The sequence below is a fragment of the Nerophis ophidion genome, linkage group LG07 (assembly GCF_033978795.1).
Source record: "Nerophis ophidion isolate RoL-2023_Sa linkage group LG07, RoL_Noph_v1.0, whole genome shotgun sequence".
NCBI classification, from domain to species: Eukaryota; Metazoa; Chordata; class Actinopteri; order Syngnathiformes; family Syngnathidae; genus Nerophis; species Nerophis ophidion.
In genome coordinates, this window is record NC_084617.1 from 43973937 (window position 1) to 43989867 (window position 15931).

The following is a 15931-nucleotide window of genomic DNA, read 5'->3' on the forward strand; positions in this document are numbered from 1 at the left end:
TGCACATGCACCGAGCGCGCATTCTCCCACCGGGCCCCATTATGGAGGAGTTTTTTTTTCCCCCCCGCGTGCAGTTTAATTGTAAACACACAACACACACGCACGCACGCAGGCGCACACACACACACCGACGTGGCCGCGTTTCAAATAATCCTTCCCGTATTCACACGCGATGTTTGCACATGCCTGCACACACTCGAGCATGCACATAAATAGATGTTTACAAACATCAGGAAAACTTGAGGTCCGGCGGTCTGGTTCCAGCGAGGCAATTATAAGAAAGGACTGACATGTGCAAATGCCAAAAGTGTCCCCTCTAAATGAAGTTGTTCAAAATGACCACTTCGCAAACATAATCATATAAACAGCATGAGCGGTTAAACATGATTACGGCTCAAGGGACAGTGTGTTGTGTCAGATTTGAACAATATGGCTAAATTACATTAGGATCCAGGGGTAATGATTACAATTATTGGCTTTTTCTCAGTCATCACCACGCTTTCAGAGTGCTACGCTAATACGGAGCTCATCCATTCCCGGGTGCATTTGCGACGGAGCTCATTTAGTCCAACGCACAAAGTATTTGTGCATGTGTCTGGGAGTATGGCAACGCATCTCTGCGCCACCCATTCTCTGGCTTAATGCGGAACATCCCCCGGGTGATGTCTTTGGCAGACTCCAAAATGGGAAATCCATATTTGCCGAGAGGGTCATTGGCGGGTTAGTGGGAAAAAAAAAAGTTTTTCACCAAGAGAGATGGATGTGCATGTATGACTTGTAGGGGGTGCAAAGTTTTGCATATTCTCTCACTGTCTCTTTGTTTATGCGGTGTATTGGGAAAACATGAATGGGTCGATATTTATAAGAGGTGTCGTGCTCGGCGAGACTGGGTGTTTTCTGATGAGTGCATGTCAGAAACCTACTTTCATTATTCTTCGCTGAACTGTAAACTTTACTGCAACTTCTCTGTATCTGTGTCAGTTTACACTTTGTTTGTCTCCCCACAAAGCACCGATGGAGCTTCCTGTGAAAACCAGAAGCTTCAGTTTGACCTCCCACCAGTTGCGGGCGCTGACCCAGCTGGCACGCACACTGCTGGCGTTGGAGAGCGGCGTCAAGGATATGGTCACCAACATGATCTTCATTAATTGCACAGGAGAGGTGCCCTGTGTAAAAGGTAACGCTCCATCCATTCCACATACAAACATGTGGCACACAGCATGTAAACAAACCTCAACAAGTATTTTCATCATCTAAAATTATTGATATACAATACATAGAAATACAAACCGTAAATAAAAACATAATACAATGATTTGCAAATACTTTTCAACACTGCAAAGACAACATACTTAAAGTTCGAACAGGAAAACGAAATGTTTTGCAAATATTAGCACATTTGAAATTTGATGCCTGCAACATGTTTAAAAAAAGCTGGCACAAGTGGCAAAAAAGACTGAAACAGTTGAGGAACGCTCATCAAACACTTATTTAGAACGTCCCACTGATGAACAGGCTAATTTGGAATAGGTGGGTGCCCTGCTTGGGTATAAAAGCAGCTTCCATGAAATGCTCAGTCATTCACAAAAAACAATGGGGCGAAGGTCACCACTTTGTGAACAAATGTGTGAGCAAATTGCCCAACAATTTCAAATCAACATTTCTTGACGAGCTATTGCAAGAGATTTAGGGATTTCCCCGTCTAAGGTCTATAACATCATCAAAAGATTCAGATAATTTGGAGAAATCACTGCAGGTAACATTGAATGTCCTCGTGGCTTGGATCCCTCAGGCGGTACTGCATCAAAAACCGACGTCAGTGTGTAAATGATATCACCACATGGGCTCAGGAACACTTCAGAAAACCACTGTCAATAACTACAGTTCATTGCTACATCTGTAAGTGCAAGTTAAAACTCTACTATGCAAAGCCATTTATCAACAACACCCAGAAACGGATGGATTTGCTAAGGGTAGATGACTGAAGTGTTCACTGTCAGTAACTACAGTTGGTCGTTACATCTGCAAGTGCAAGTTAAAACACTACTATGCAAAGCGAAAGCCATTTATAAACAACACCCGGAAACGCCACTGGCTTCACTGGGCTCAAACTCATCTGAGATGGACTAATGCAAAGTAGAAAAGAGTTGTGTGGTCTGACAAGTCCACATTCTAAATTGTTTTTGGAAACTGGACGTTGTGTCCTCCTGTACAAAGAGGAAAAGAACCATCCGGATTGTTATAGGCGCAAAATTCAAAAGCCAGCATCTGTGATGGTATGAGGGTGTATTAGTGCCCAAGACATGGGTAACTTACACATCTGTGAAAACCATACAGGTTTTGGAACAACATATGGTGTCATCCGAGCAACGTTATCATGGACACCCCTGCTTATTTCAGCAAGACAATGCCAAGCCACGTGTTACAACAGCAAAGCTTCGTAGTAAAAGATTGCGGGTACTAGACTGGCCTGCCTATAGTCCAGACCTGTATCCCATCGAAAATTTGTGATGCATTGTGAAGTCTAAAATACCACACTGTTGAACAACTTAAGCTGTACATCAAGCAAGAATATAAAAAAATGTCACCTGAAAAGCTTCAAAAATTGGTCTCCTCAGTTCCCAATCGTTTACTAAGTGTTGTTAAAAGGAAAGGTCATGTAAAACGGTGATAAAAATGCCCCTTTGACAACTGTTTTGCAATGTGTTTCTACCAGTAAATTCTAAGTTAATGATTATTTAAAAAAAAAAAAAAGAAAAATGTATAATATGTTTCGTTAACTGACCAGTCCCTCCAAGAATTCATGCAACAATTCAACCAATCCCTGCAAATATTGTGTGGCCTGGCAACTTTATCCAATGCTCGCAGTTTTCTTAATCTGGGTCATTTTCACGAATTACAAATCCCGTTTCCATTATGAGTTGGGAAATTGTGTTAGATGTAAATATAAACGGAATACAATGATTCGCAAATCATTTTCAACCCATATTCAGTTGAATATGCTACAAAGACAACATATTTGATGTTCAAACTGATAAACCCTTTTTTTTTTGCAAATAATCATTAACTTTAGAGTTTGATGCCAGCAACACGTGACAAAGAAGTTGGGAAAGGTGACGATAAATACTGATAAAGTTGAAAAATGCTCATCAAACACTTATTTGGAACATCCCACAGGTGTACAGGCTAATTGGGAACAGGTGGGTGCCTCGATTTGGTATAAAAGCAGCTTCCATGAAATGCTCAGTCATTCAGAAACAAGGATTGGGAAATGGTCTCCACTTTGTGAACAAATGCGTGAGCAAATTGTCAAACATTTTAAGAACAACATTTCTCAACGGGCTATTGCAAGGAATTTATGAATTTCACCATCGATGGTCTGTAATACCATCAAAAGGTTCAGAGAATCTGGAGAAATCACTGCACGTAAGCGGTGATTTAACAGACCTTCGTTCCCTCAGGCGGTACTGCATCAAAAAGCGACATCAGTGTGTAAAGGATATCACCACATGGGCTCAGGGACACGTCAGAAAACCACTGTCAGTAACTACATGTTGTCACTACATCTGTAAGTGCAAGTTAAAGTTACTATGCAAAGCCAAAGCCATTTATCAGCGAAATCCAGAAACGCCACAGGCTTCGCTGGGCCCGAGTTCAGCTAAGATGGACTGATGTAAAGTGGGAAAGTGTTCTGTGGTCTGACGAGTCCACATTTCAAATAGTTTTTTTTGGAGACCATGTGCAAAGTTGAAAAGCCAGCATCTGTGATGGTATGGGGGTGTATTAGTGCCCAAGGCATGGGTAACTTACACATCTGTGAAGGCACCATTAATGCTGAAAGGTACATACAGGTTTTGGAACAACAGATGCTGCCATCCAAGCATTGTTATCATGTTCGCCCTTGCTTATTTCAGCAAGACAATCCCAAGTCACTTGTTACAACAGCGTGGCTTGATAGTAAAATAGTGCGGCTACTTTCCTGGCCCGCCTGCAGTCCAGACCTGTCTCCCATCGAAAATGTGTGGCGCATCATGAAGCGTAAAATACGACAGCGGAGACCCCGGACTGTTGAACGACTGAAGCTCTACATAAAACAGGAATGGGAAAACATTCCACTTTCAAAGCTTCAAATTAGTTTCCTCAGTTCCCAAACGTTTATTGAGTGTTGTTAAAACAAAAGGTGATGAAACACAGTGGTGAACATGCCCTTTCCCAAATACTTTGGCACGTGTTGCAGCCATGGAATTGTAAGTTAATTATTATTTGCAAAAAAATAATAAAGTTTATGAGTTTGAACATCAAATATTTTGTCTTTGTAGTGTATTCAATTGAATATGGGTTGAAAAGGATTTGCAAATCATTGTATTCCGTTTATATTTACATCCAACATAATTTCCCAACTCATATGGAAACGGGGTTTGTACATTAGTCAATTGTTTTATTTTACTTTTGATGTATGTTTGGGGTTATTGTCTTGTTGGAACACCCAACTGTGCCCAAGACTTAACCTCTGGGCTGATGAATTTAGGTTGTCCTGAAGAATTTGGAGGTAATCCTCCTTTTTCATTGTCCCATTTACTCTCTGTAAAGCACCAGTTCCATTGGCAGCAAAACAGGCCCAGAGCATAACACTATCACCACCATGCTGGATGGTAGGGATGGTGTTCCTAGGATTGAAGGCCTCACCTTTTCTCCTGCAAACATATTGCTGGGTATTGTGGCCAAACAGCTCAATTTTTGTTTCATCTGACCAGAGAACTTTTCTCCATAAGGTCTTATCTTTGTCCATGTGATGTCTAATTCATCCCAAAGGTGTTGCATTCAGTTCAGGTCAGGACATCAATGTTTTTATGGACCTTGCTTTGTTCACTGGTGCACAGTCATGTTGGAAGAGGAAGGGGCCCGCTCCCAACTTTTCCCACAAGGTTGGAAGCATGGAATTGTCCAAATGTTTTGGTATTCTGGAGAATTCAAAGATCCTTTCACTGGAACTAAGGGGCCAAGCCGAACTCCTGAAAAACAACCCCACACCATAATTCCTCCTCCACCAAATTTCACACTCCGCACAATGCAGTTCAAAAGATAGAGTTCTCCTGGCAACCTTCGAACCCAGACTCGTCTAGAAGATTGCCAGATGGAAAAGCCTGATTCATCAGTCCAGAGAAGGCGTCCCCACTGCTCTAGAGTCCAGTGGCGACGTGCTTTACACCACTGCATCCCACGCTTTGCAATGGACTTGGTGATATATGGCTTAGATACAGCTGTCGGCCATGGAAACCCATTCTATGAAGCTCTCTGCGTACTGTACGTGGGCAAATCGGAAGGTCACATGAAGTTTGGAGCTCTGTAACATCTGACTTTGCAGAAAGTCGGCGACCTCTTTGCACTATGCGCTACAGCATCCGCAGACCCCTCTCTGTCAGTTTACGAGGCCTACCACTTGGTGGCTGAGTTGCTGTTGTTCCCAAACTCTTCCATTTTATTATACTAAAGCTGACAGTTGAGTTTGTAATATTTAGGAGCGAGGAAATTTCACGACTGGATTCGTTGCAAAGGTGGCATCCTATGACAGTTCCACGCTGAAATCACTGAGCTCCTATATATATATATATATATATATATATATATATATATATAGAAAAAAATAATATATATATATATATGTATATATATATAAATATATATATATATATATATATATGTATATATACATGTACCAGTATTTTGGTACCGGTACCAAAATTATTTCGATACTTCTCTAAATAAAGGGGATCACAAAAAAAATGGCATTATTGGCTTTATTTTAGTCCTATGTTTCTCATTGCAAGTTTGTCCTTAAATAAAATAGTGAACAAGTAAACAAACAAAGGCTCCTATTTAGTCTACTGACATATGCAGTAACTTATTGTGTCATTTATCATTCTATTATTTTGTCAACATTATTAAGGACAAGTGGTAGAAAATGAATTATTAATGTACTTGTTCATCTGCTTATTTTCAGTTTTATCATGTTCTATCTACACTTCTGTTAAAATGTAATAATAGTTTATTCTTCTGTTGTTTGATACTTAAGATTAGTTTTGGATGATACCACACATTTGGGTATCAATCCGAGACCAAGTAGTTACAGGATCATACAAAGTCTTCATGTGTCCAGGGACGTATTTCCTGAGTTTATAAACAGAATATACGTTTAAACAAAACGAAAGAAGATGTTGTGATGCCAAAAAATATCGATGTAATCATAGTAGCATCGACTAGATACGCTCCTGTACTTTGTATCATTACAGTGGATGTCAGTTGTAGATCCACCAATGACGTTTGTTTACATTTTGACGCCGGTGATCTACGGTGTGTTGTGAAGCATGTTTTGCTATTCCCCATCATGCAGTGATAATGATACTTGTAATAAACTTACTTCATTTGTTGCCAGGGAGGCCAGGATTAGTGATTTAGAAGAAGCTAAAACACTGTCGACTGAGGTTGGAGTTGAGCCGCAAGCTAGTTAGCCATGTCTTACAGCACCTCTTCCTGAGTGTGTTTCAGTGTTACAACCTCACCTTCATCTTTAGTTTGTAAGCCAAAATGCGTCCATTTTCCCCTTTCTGTCTACACACTGTGTCTGCTTGTAAGTACTCCGTGTGTGTGTGCGGCTGTGCGCTACCGATCATGCGCCTCTGCAATGACATGATGTGACGACGGCAGGGTACCGGTACTTTTCAGAGGCGGTATAGTACCGAATATGATTCATTAGTATCGCGGTACTATATTAATACCGGTATACCTTACAACTCTACTACACATTATGTCATATTATATCTACAATGATGTATTCTATTTTATTCCATTTCGATGAGGGCAAACATCCTGATTGTTGTTAAACAAGATTTTTATTTTATTTTATATATAAATCTGGAAACTCTGATTCCACGGAACATTGCTGGCTTCATCTTCATTTGCATTACAGTTTATAATGCAAGTTACTGCCCTCTACAGGACAGGATGAAACTTTCCTTGACATGAACTTAAGGTTTATCTAAAGAAGATTATTTTAGAAATGTCTTCTTCTGGTACAATATCACATCAGCCACCAGAGGTAAAATGGGAGTAATCTACCAGGCACTACAGTTCAGCCTTGGCAGAGGTCAGTGCTCTGCCGAGTGTCATTTTGGCTGTCGAAAGAATCAACTTCTTTCAATTTTACTTTTTTATCCTTCTGGTCTCCCAGTTGAACTCTCACGGCATAGAAATAACAGAGCTTTTGGCGCATGCCGTAATTTCCATAAAGGTTACATTTATAAAAACAAGACGTGCAGAAAAGCTCAATTTACTCAGAGGTAAACAGCCTTTAAAGGCCAGTTATCCAAGTCATTAATTCCCAGCAATCAAATGGCTTAATTACCAGAAATTCATTAAACGGGCTTAAAGGTCAAAAAGTGATGTGCTGGCTGCTTCCTCCTTCTTCCATTCCATGCACTCGTGTTCGCCTAAATTGCCTCGCCTGGGGTCTCACTCTTCGCCTACTGATTAGGATACTCTGGCCTTGATGTTCATGCTTTTTAATTGCAACCCAGCCCAACATCTTGTACGCTTGTCACCCCTCCACACACACATCCACTTAATATCCCCTCCTGGAATTATCCCATACAGGCTGAAGTTTATGCCATCTGGGTTGAATTGGATTCCAAACTCTGTAAATGAGACTTATAACGGCGTCACCATTTGCATCTACCACCTGTTTCTCACCACTCCCTTTGAGCCATGCAGTGCTATTCTCTGGTTACCACCTCTTGGTTTGGCTCCTGCATGGTAAAAAAAAAAATCAGTCTAAGCCCGGGCCCCTGGAGGCCAAGGGGGGAAAAAAACTCATAGCCATAGCACACATAAGTATCTGTGTAAGAGGGAAACATCAAACATAAATGAACACAAAGGACATTAAAAGAGTGAGCTGACGCAACCAGCCATTTCTACATACAGCTACAAAAGTAAAACAACAACAACAACAACAAAAAAACATACACTGTGGTGGCCTCTGCGATGTTCCACGCCATCGTCTTTTGGGGTGGCGGGAGCATGGCCGGAGACAGGAGCAGACCCAACAAAGCAACCAAGAGAGCCGACTCCACCTTCGGGGGTGGAATTAATTACTAAAAGATTGGAGGCTACCTGAACTGATAAAGCTGTTTCTATTGGGCAATGTACATGTTTTTAAATTATTTGTATTGAATAATGAAAATTTTTTTTGTAAGTAAGTATTTTGTGCTTTTAACTACAGAGCGTGACTGCTACTGTTTGTTGTTGTTCTATGTGTTGATGAAACACGTTTTTTTGTGGCCAGGTCACTCTTTTAAAATAGACTTTAATCTCAGTGAGTTTTTACCCGGTTAAATAAAGGAACATAAAATGAATGAATTAAATGCATTCATTCTTTCCATTTTGACAGAAAAAAAAAATATATATATATATGTCATGCGAATGCATATCTTTTAAACTTTAATATTATCTAATAATGCAAAAAGTATCGTTATACATTCCAAACATTTATTGTTGAAATAAAAATAAGTAACTAAATTTCTGCTTGAATTATGATTTCAAAGCAAATTATCAATCAAATTGAAAATGACAATGAGGGCCAAAACAAACAAACTGGCAGCTCAGTCCTTAGAATTTTACTGTAAAAAAAATTGTGAAACTTTTTTTCCATTTGCAGCAATACATTATATTTTATGGCAAAAGAGTTTTCTTTTTTATTTATTTTTAAAACGGTGTTAGGTTTTTTCCATTTACAATAACGTCCTGTAAAAAATAACTTAAAAGATACAACACTAATTTAGATGGTACTAGGTTGAGTTTCCAGTGTTTTACTGTAAAACAAACTGTGGGAGTTATTTTTCCATTTGCAGTATTACATCATATTTTATGATAAAATATTTTTTGTAATATTTATTTTTAAAATTGTTAGCTTTTTTTCCCCATTTACATTAATATGTTGTAAAAAAAACAACACTGCAATTTTAATGGTTACTGGACTGAGTTTCCAGATTTTTACTGTAAAATCAATATATTATTTTACATATGCATAAAGAATATATAATAATCAAATAAATAGGCAATTATGTAATATCATTACTATTCATATACAGTACATTCACTGTTAAAAATGGTACTCTGAGGGCAGCCATAACTACAATGTGGCTCTCATTGACAACCAGTTTGACACAAGTGGACGTATGACTGTTTTGTATGTGACCACTTTAGAATCATTCATGGTTATACCTTTAGTAATATAGAAGGCTGCTATCACCGAGCCTGTAGTCTTAAGTGACATTTGAAACCCTGCTCCTTTGACATATTTGTCTAGTAGGGTTGTACGGTATACTGGTACTAGTATAGTATCGCGCTACTAATGAATCAAAAACGATTCTCTACTCGGTTTGAAAAGTACTGGTTCCCCAGTTTTTTTAACGGACACGATGGCGCGCCGTCTTCCCGTCATGACATTGCTGGGTTTACGAGCAGAGGAGCATATTTGACAGCGCACACACCGAGTACTTACAAGCAGACACAGTGTGTAGATTGAAAAAGAAGAATGAATACATTTTTAAATAAAAACTAAAAATAAAGGTGAAGTTATAACACTGAAACGTCTTCAGGAAGAGGTGCTTTAAGACATGACTAGCTATCTGGCAGCCAACATCAATCTGCAGTCGGCAGTGTTTTAGTTACTTCTTTTTTTTTTTTTTGTCCTGTCCAGCTTCTCAGGCAAATCATATAGTTGATGTAGATGCCCATATCTGCTGTTCAGATTTACTTTACAAAAGAGAAGTGTAGGATACTTCTCTTGTTGCCTTATTTGAATTTGACTTTATTAAATGTATTTATATTATCATTTGGTGCAGCCGGGCCGGAGCAGGAGGGGATAGAAAGATAAAAAAAGGAAGACAGAGGGGGAAATTGTGGGGACAAGAGGGGGATTAGACAGAGAGACAAAAACAACAACAGCAAATACAACAATAACAACAACAACTATAGAACAACACCAGCACATTTTTAGTTACTTCTAAATCACTAATCCTGGCCTCCAGTAACATTATCACTGCAGGACAAGGAATAGCTAAACATAATTCACTACAAACTGTATGAGGATACAATAGCTCACCGGCGTCACCGCTAAAAAAAGCTTGCGCGCCTGAATGTAAACAAATGCCATGAGTGGATCTACACCTAACATTCATTGTGATGATACCAAGTATAGGAGTGTATCTAGTCAGCACTACTATTATTACATCAATATTTTTTATCTTCACAAAATCTTTTTTCCCTTTTTAAAAATTGATTTTATGTTTATAAACTTAGGAACTATGTCCCCGGACACATGATGACTTTGAATATGACCAACATATGATCCTGTAACTACTTGGCATCGGATTGATAGCTAAATTTGTGGTGCCATCCAAAACTAATGTAAAGTATCAAACAACAGACGAATAAGTGATTATTATATTTTAACAGAAGTGTAGATAGAACATCTTAAAACAGAAAATAAGCAGATATTAACAGTAAATGAACAAATAAATTAATAATACATGTTTACAGTTTGTCCCTCATAATGTTGACAAAATAATATAGTCAGCAGATTAATTAGGAGCCTTTGTTTGTTTACTCACTACTAAAAGACAAGTTGTTTGTTATATTTACTATTTTATTTAAGTTCAAACTTATAATAAGAAACATATGTGTAATGTACCGTAAGATTTGTTGTTAAAATAAAGCCAATATTGCAATTTGTGTGGTGCCCTTTATTTAGAAAAGTATCGAAATACATTTTGGTACCTGTACTAGCGCCGAAATATTGGTATCTGGACAACCTGAGTGTTTAATATACATTAGATAATACAGACTGTTTCATCATGTAGGCATCCTAAAAAAGGCTAAGGTGGACATGGCAGCAGATAACAAGAAATCCGCAACGCAAACTGAGGTGAGTTATTTATTTCTTAAAAATAACTTACATTAGCAGAACTATTTGTTAGTCATTGATTTGTCTCTCTTTTGCTTTTTTGCAGTCACTAGAATTTGACTGGAGGTCAGCCTTTAGTGGTTTGGCCCCTCACATGTCCCACTGTGTCAAAGTGGTGCTGGATGATGTTTGCACCAAGAGTTTTCAGTGGGAAGAAACGATGCATTCCTCAGGGCACTACTCAGTCTTGCTGGAAAATACAAGTGGACACACGAGCGTCAAGAGCAGTGACATAAATGTCAGAGAAGACAACTTCTACGGCTACTCTGAGAGAGATACTCCTAAGATGATAGCCAAGGTACGCCTAAATACAGAATACACTTGCTCAATGCCTGCCTGCATTGCACCAGAGAGGTGCGGTGCGGTTCCTGGCTGGAGAACTGTCCCTTTACTTATGACTTTTTTTGCAGTTTATTGTCCGATCAGCAGGAATAATCCTGTCTCACACAAAGTCTACAAAAGGTTTGTGTGTACTAAAATGTGTGCAAACATGAGCTGATTTACTATTTATCTATTGTTTGTATTATTTAATTACTTTATTTTGTACTACCTATACATATACATTCACACATACAATATTTATCTACAATGGATGTGACTAGAATGGTGGAAGCCAGGCGTCGAACCAGGAACCCTCAGGTTGCTGGCACGACCGCTCTACTAACCAAGCCACACCACTTACTGTATATGTATATATGTATGTATGTGTGTATATATATATATATATATATATATATATATATATATATATATATATATTACAAATTGGAGCCCGGGCGTTTATTTCACAAAATGATTTTTGGAGACGGGCGTTTAGAAGAAGCAGGCGGTTATTGGCTCAAGGCTTTTTTTTTTTTTTTTTTGCACCAGCCTGCACCAAGCCATTATTTGGTTACAATGGTTACTGCCCAGTATTTTTTTTTTCGTATAAAAAACTTTAAATGTAAAAGCTATTATAAACATACATACAAAAAAAACTAGACTATCAAAAGACAAGGCCTCAACATGGCAGTAGTGCAACAATTGTCAAATAGAATACCAATACTGAAAATAAATAAAGTTTTAAAACAAAGCAGCCTACCGGGAAAAATACAATTATGGTACCAAGTACTCAAGTATAAAACCCACCATCAAAACAGAACAATAATATTGTCACCTAAATAAAATAAAGGCTATAGTATTCCAGGTTTTAAATAAAGCAGCCTACCAGGAAAAATAAAATTATGGTACCAAGTACTCTATAAAACCTTTAAAACAATAATACTGCAGCAAACACCACCCCAAATGTAACTTAAACCCACTCATCATCCTCCTCCTTTTCAATCACAAGTTCATTGAAGAACTGCTGTTCCTCATCACTCGCCTCCTCTTCCAGAACCACAGCAGCACCCTGCTGTGTAGCCCTCAAAAGCATATCTCTGCCTGCCTGACATGGCTGTCCCTCCTTGAGGCAGTAAATGAGCTGGTCCTCACTCCCATCAGCTGCCACCGTCAGCCCACACACCTTGTAGGATATAAGAAAGCAAGAATCAGCTATGGCTACTGTTTGCAACACACAAACACACACACATACACACAGCCAGCCAGCCTACCCTGAATGGGTTGAACAGTGTCCTGATTCAGAGCATCCCAGGCTCCCAGGACCCAGTCGACCAGGAGGCGGCGGGAAGGGGCTCTCAGGTTCCCTGACTTGGTGTAGGTCTTGTCTTTATCACCAGCCATCCAGATATCATAGTAGTCACGGAGCTGCGCTTTGAAAGGGCCATTCCACACAACATCGGGGGCCTGCAGGTACTTTGTGCAACCTCCATATATAACAGCCATTGTAAGGTTGTAGCTCCTTTTGAGCTCTGCCTATGTGGCCTCGCTGAAATGGCATCGGTACGAGTCCCATGCAAGTAGCCTCGGTCCGAAGTGAAATTTCCCCACTGCCCTCTGGAGCCAATCCTTTGTCAGGTCATCATCAAACCAGCCCTTCTTGGAGGAAGCTATGCTCTGCATAGCCTTTACATCACGGACAGCACATTTAAACACAATGTAAGTCTTCAGCTTTGTCCCGTCTGCTTTGGCTGCAAGAGCCACCGTGACGCCTGCCTTCTCGTGGCCGGTGGTTTTGAGGCAGATGGAGCGGGCGCCCCTCTCATTGACCGTACTAAAACCAACCATGTCAAACCAGACGGCTGTTTCTTCCATGGCGATGATATCCCTGGGCTGGATTTTCTTGGCCTCTATCTGTTTAGTAGAGAAAATGAGGAAGTTGACAATCTTCTCGACGGGAGCGTCATTCTGTGCAATAGTTGTTCTCCTCCTGAGGGTAAAGTTGTTCCGACGCAGGAATTGATTAAACCAGCCACTCGTTACACCAAACACCACCCCGGTGTCTCTCGTGTCACTCGCGGTGGCATACAACTCATTGGCCTTAATGCGGATCATTTTGCGGGACACACGGTGGTTCAGTCCACGTACGTGATGTATCCACTGACACAAATTAGCATCAAGCTCGTCGCTCACTTTCTTCCTACCTCCGCCAGATAAGCGAGCCTGTTTTCCATTGATTGCCGACTGAGATAGTAGTTCTCCCTTTTTTTGTTTCCATTCGCGTACACGCTTCGGGTCAACCTTAAACTGCCTGGCCGCTGCCAAACCAGAATTCTGCGCCGCATACTTCCCAATCCGCTATACATGGGCTATTATTAGGAAGAGGCAATTAATTCACAAAATGGGCTCAGACCCCGGCGGCTATTAAGACATGGACGGTTATTTGCCGAAGGGCGTTTATTTGGTAATATACGGTGTGTGTATATATATATATATATATATATATATATATATATATATATATATATATATATATATATATATATATATATATATATATACATACATATATACATATACAGTAAGTGGTGTGGCTTGGTTAGTAGAGCGGTCGTGCCAGCAACCTGAGGGTTCCTGGTTCGACGCCTGGCTTCCACCATTCTAGTCACATCCATTGTATATATATATATATATATATATATATATATATATATACAAACCCCGTTTCCATTTGAGTTGGGAAATTGTGTTAGATGTAAATATAAACAGAAGACAATGATTTACAATGAATACAATCATTTTCGACCCATATTCAGTTGAATATGCTACAAAGACAACATATTTGATGTTCAAACTGATAAACATTTTTTTTCTGTTGCAAATAATCATTAACTTCAGAATTTGATGCCAGCAACACGTGACGAAGAAGTTGAGAAAGGTGGCAATAAATACTGATAAAGTTGAGGAATGTTCATCAAACACTTATATGGCACATCCCACAGGTGTGCAGGCTAATTGGGAACAGTTGGGTGCCATGATTGGGTATAAAAGCAGCTTCCATGAAATGCTAAGTAATTCGCAAACAAGGATGGGGTGAGGGTCACCACTTTGTAAGCAAATTGTCCAACAGTTTTAGAACAACATTTCTCAATGAGCTATTGCAAGGAATTTAGGGATTTTACCATCTAAGGGCCGTAAAATCATCGAAAGGGTCAGAGAATCTGGAGAAATCATTGCACGTAAGCGATAATATTACAAACTTCTGTTCCCTCAGGCGGTACTGCATCAAAAACCGACATCAGTGTGCAAAGGATATCCCCACATGGGCTCAGGAATACTTCATAAAACCACTATCAGTAACTACAGTTGGTCACTACATCTGTAAGTACAAGTTAAAACTCTACTATGCAAAGCCAAACCCATTTATCAACAACACCCTGAAACGCCGCCGGCTAGTCTGGGCCCGAGCTCACCTAAGATGGACTGATGCAAAGTGGAAAGGTGTTCTGTGGTCTGACGAGTCCACATTTCAAATTATATTTGGAAAAAGAGGACACCCCTGCTTATTTCAGCAAGACAATGCCAAGCCAAGTGTTACAACAGCGTGGCTTCGTAGTAAAATAGTGCGGCTACTTTCCTGGCCTGCCTGCAGTCCAGACCTGTCTCCCATCGAAAATGTGTGCCGCATCATGAAGCGTAAAATACGACAGCGGAGACCCCGGACTGTTGAACGACTTAAGCTCTACATAAAACATGAATGGGAAAGCATTCCACTTTCAAAGCTTCAAAATTAGTTTCCTCAGTTCCCAAACGTTTATTGAGTGTTGTTAAAAGAAAAGGTGATGTAACACAGTGGTGAACATGCCCCTTCCCAACTACTTTGGCACGTGTTGCAGCCATGAAATTCTAAGTTAATTATTATTTGCAAAAATAAAAGTTTATGAGTTTGAACATCAAATATCTTGTCTTTGTAGTGCATTCAATTGAGTATGGGTTGAAAAGGAGTTGCAAATCATTGTATTCTGTTTATATTTACATCTAACACAATTTCCCAACTCATATGGAAACGGGGTTTGTATATGATGTGTATACAGGGTTGTCATATATTCAAGGTTGTCATACTATATGTGAGCTCTCTCTCCTGGTGCTCTATTTACCTTTTTTTCCATTTACATTTCTTCCCCTTAGCCCCTTTTATAGTCCTGTTTATTCACGTCTCTTTTTCTTCGTTAATACTCATCCACTGACAGTATTTGTGTCTCTCATTGTGTCAGCATGTGTCTGCGCTCAGGACCTGTACAACATATTTACGTGTAGGTCAATGCTTCAAAGATTAGAGCCTTTCAGCCCAAAGGTTAGGCATGCATGCATTTGCATTCAATAACAGTGAGCCAGACCAGCCAGTGGAGAGTTTTAATATATGCAGAATATATTTTCTTCTCCTCTGTCCTATTCTGACATGTGCCTTAGTGTCTGAGCAGAGCTCAAATTATTGTACAATACTTTACAGACCTCTTATACAGCCAAAGGCTCGAGTCTTTTTTTCCATTTCTGTCTATCACCTTTCTACACTGAAACTCCTTAACCGGTAAC

At 39.6% G+C, this 15931-nt stretch overlaps 1 protein-coding gene across 4 annotated transcripts in view; it reads left to right on the top strand.

The window, feature by feature from the left end:
* Positions 1-15931, top strand: part of kiaa0825 (KIAA0825 ortholog) — a 523244-nt gene that overhangs the window by 95765 nt on the left and 411548 nt on the right. For all 4 annotated transcript variants that reach the window (XM_061906242.1, XM_061906241.1, XM_061906244.1 and 1 more), the window contains 3 exons: positions 1010-1177; positions 10917-10981; positions 11067-11318. In XM_061906242.1, the coding sequence (XP_061762226.1) occupies positions 1010-1177; positions 10917-10981; positions 11067-11318 (485 nt within the window). The remainder of the gene's footprint in view (positions 1-1009; positions 1178-10916; positions 10982-11066; positions 11319-15931) is intronic.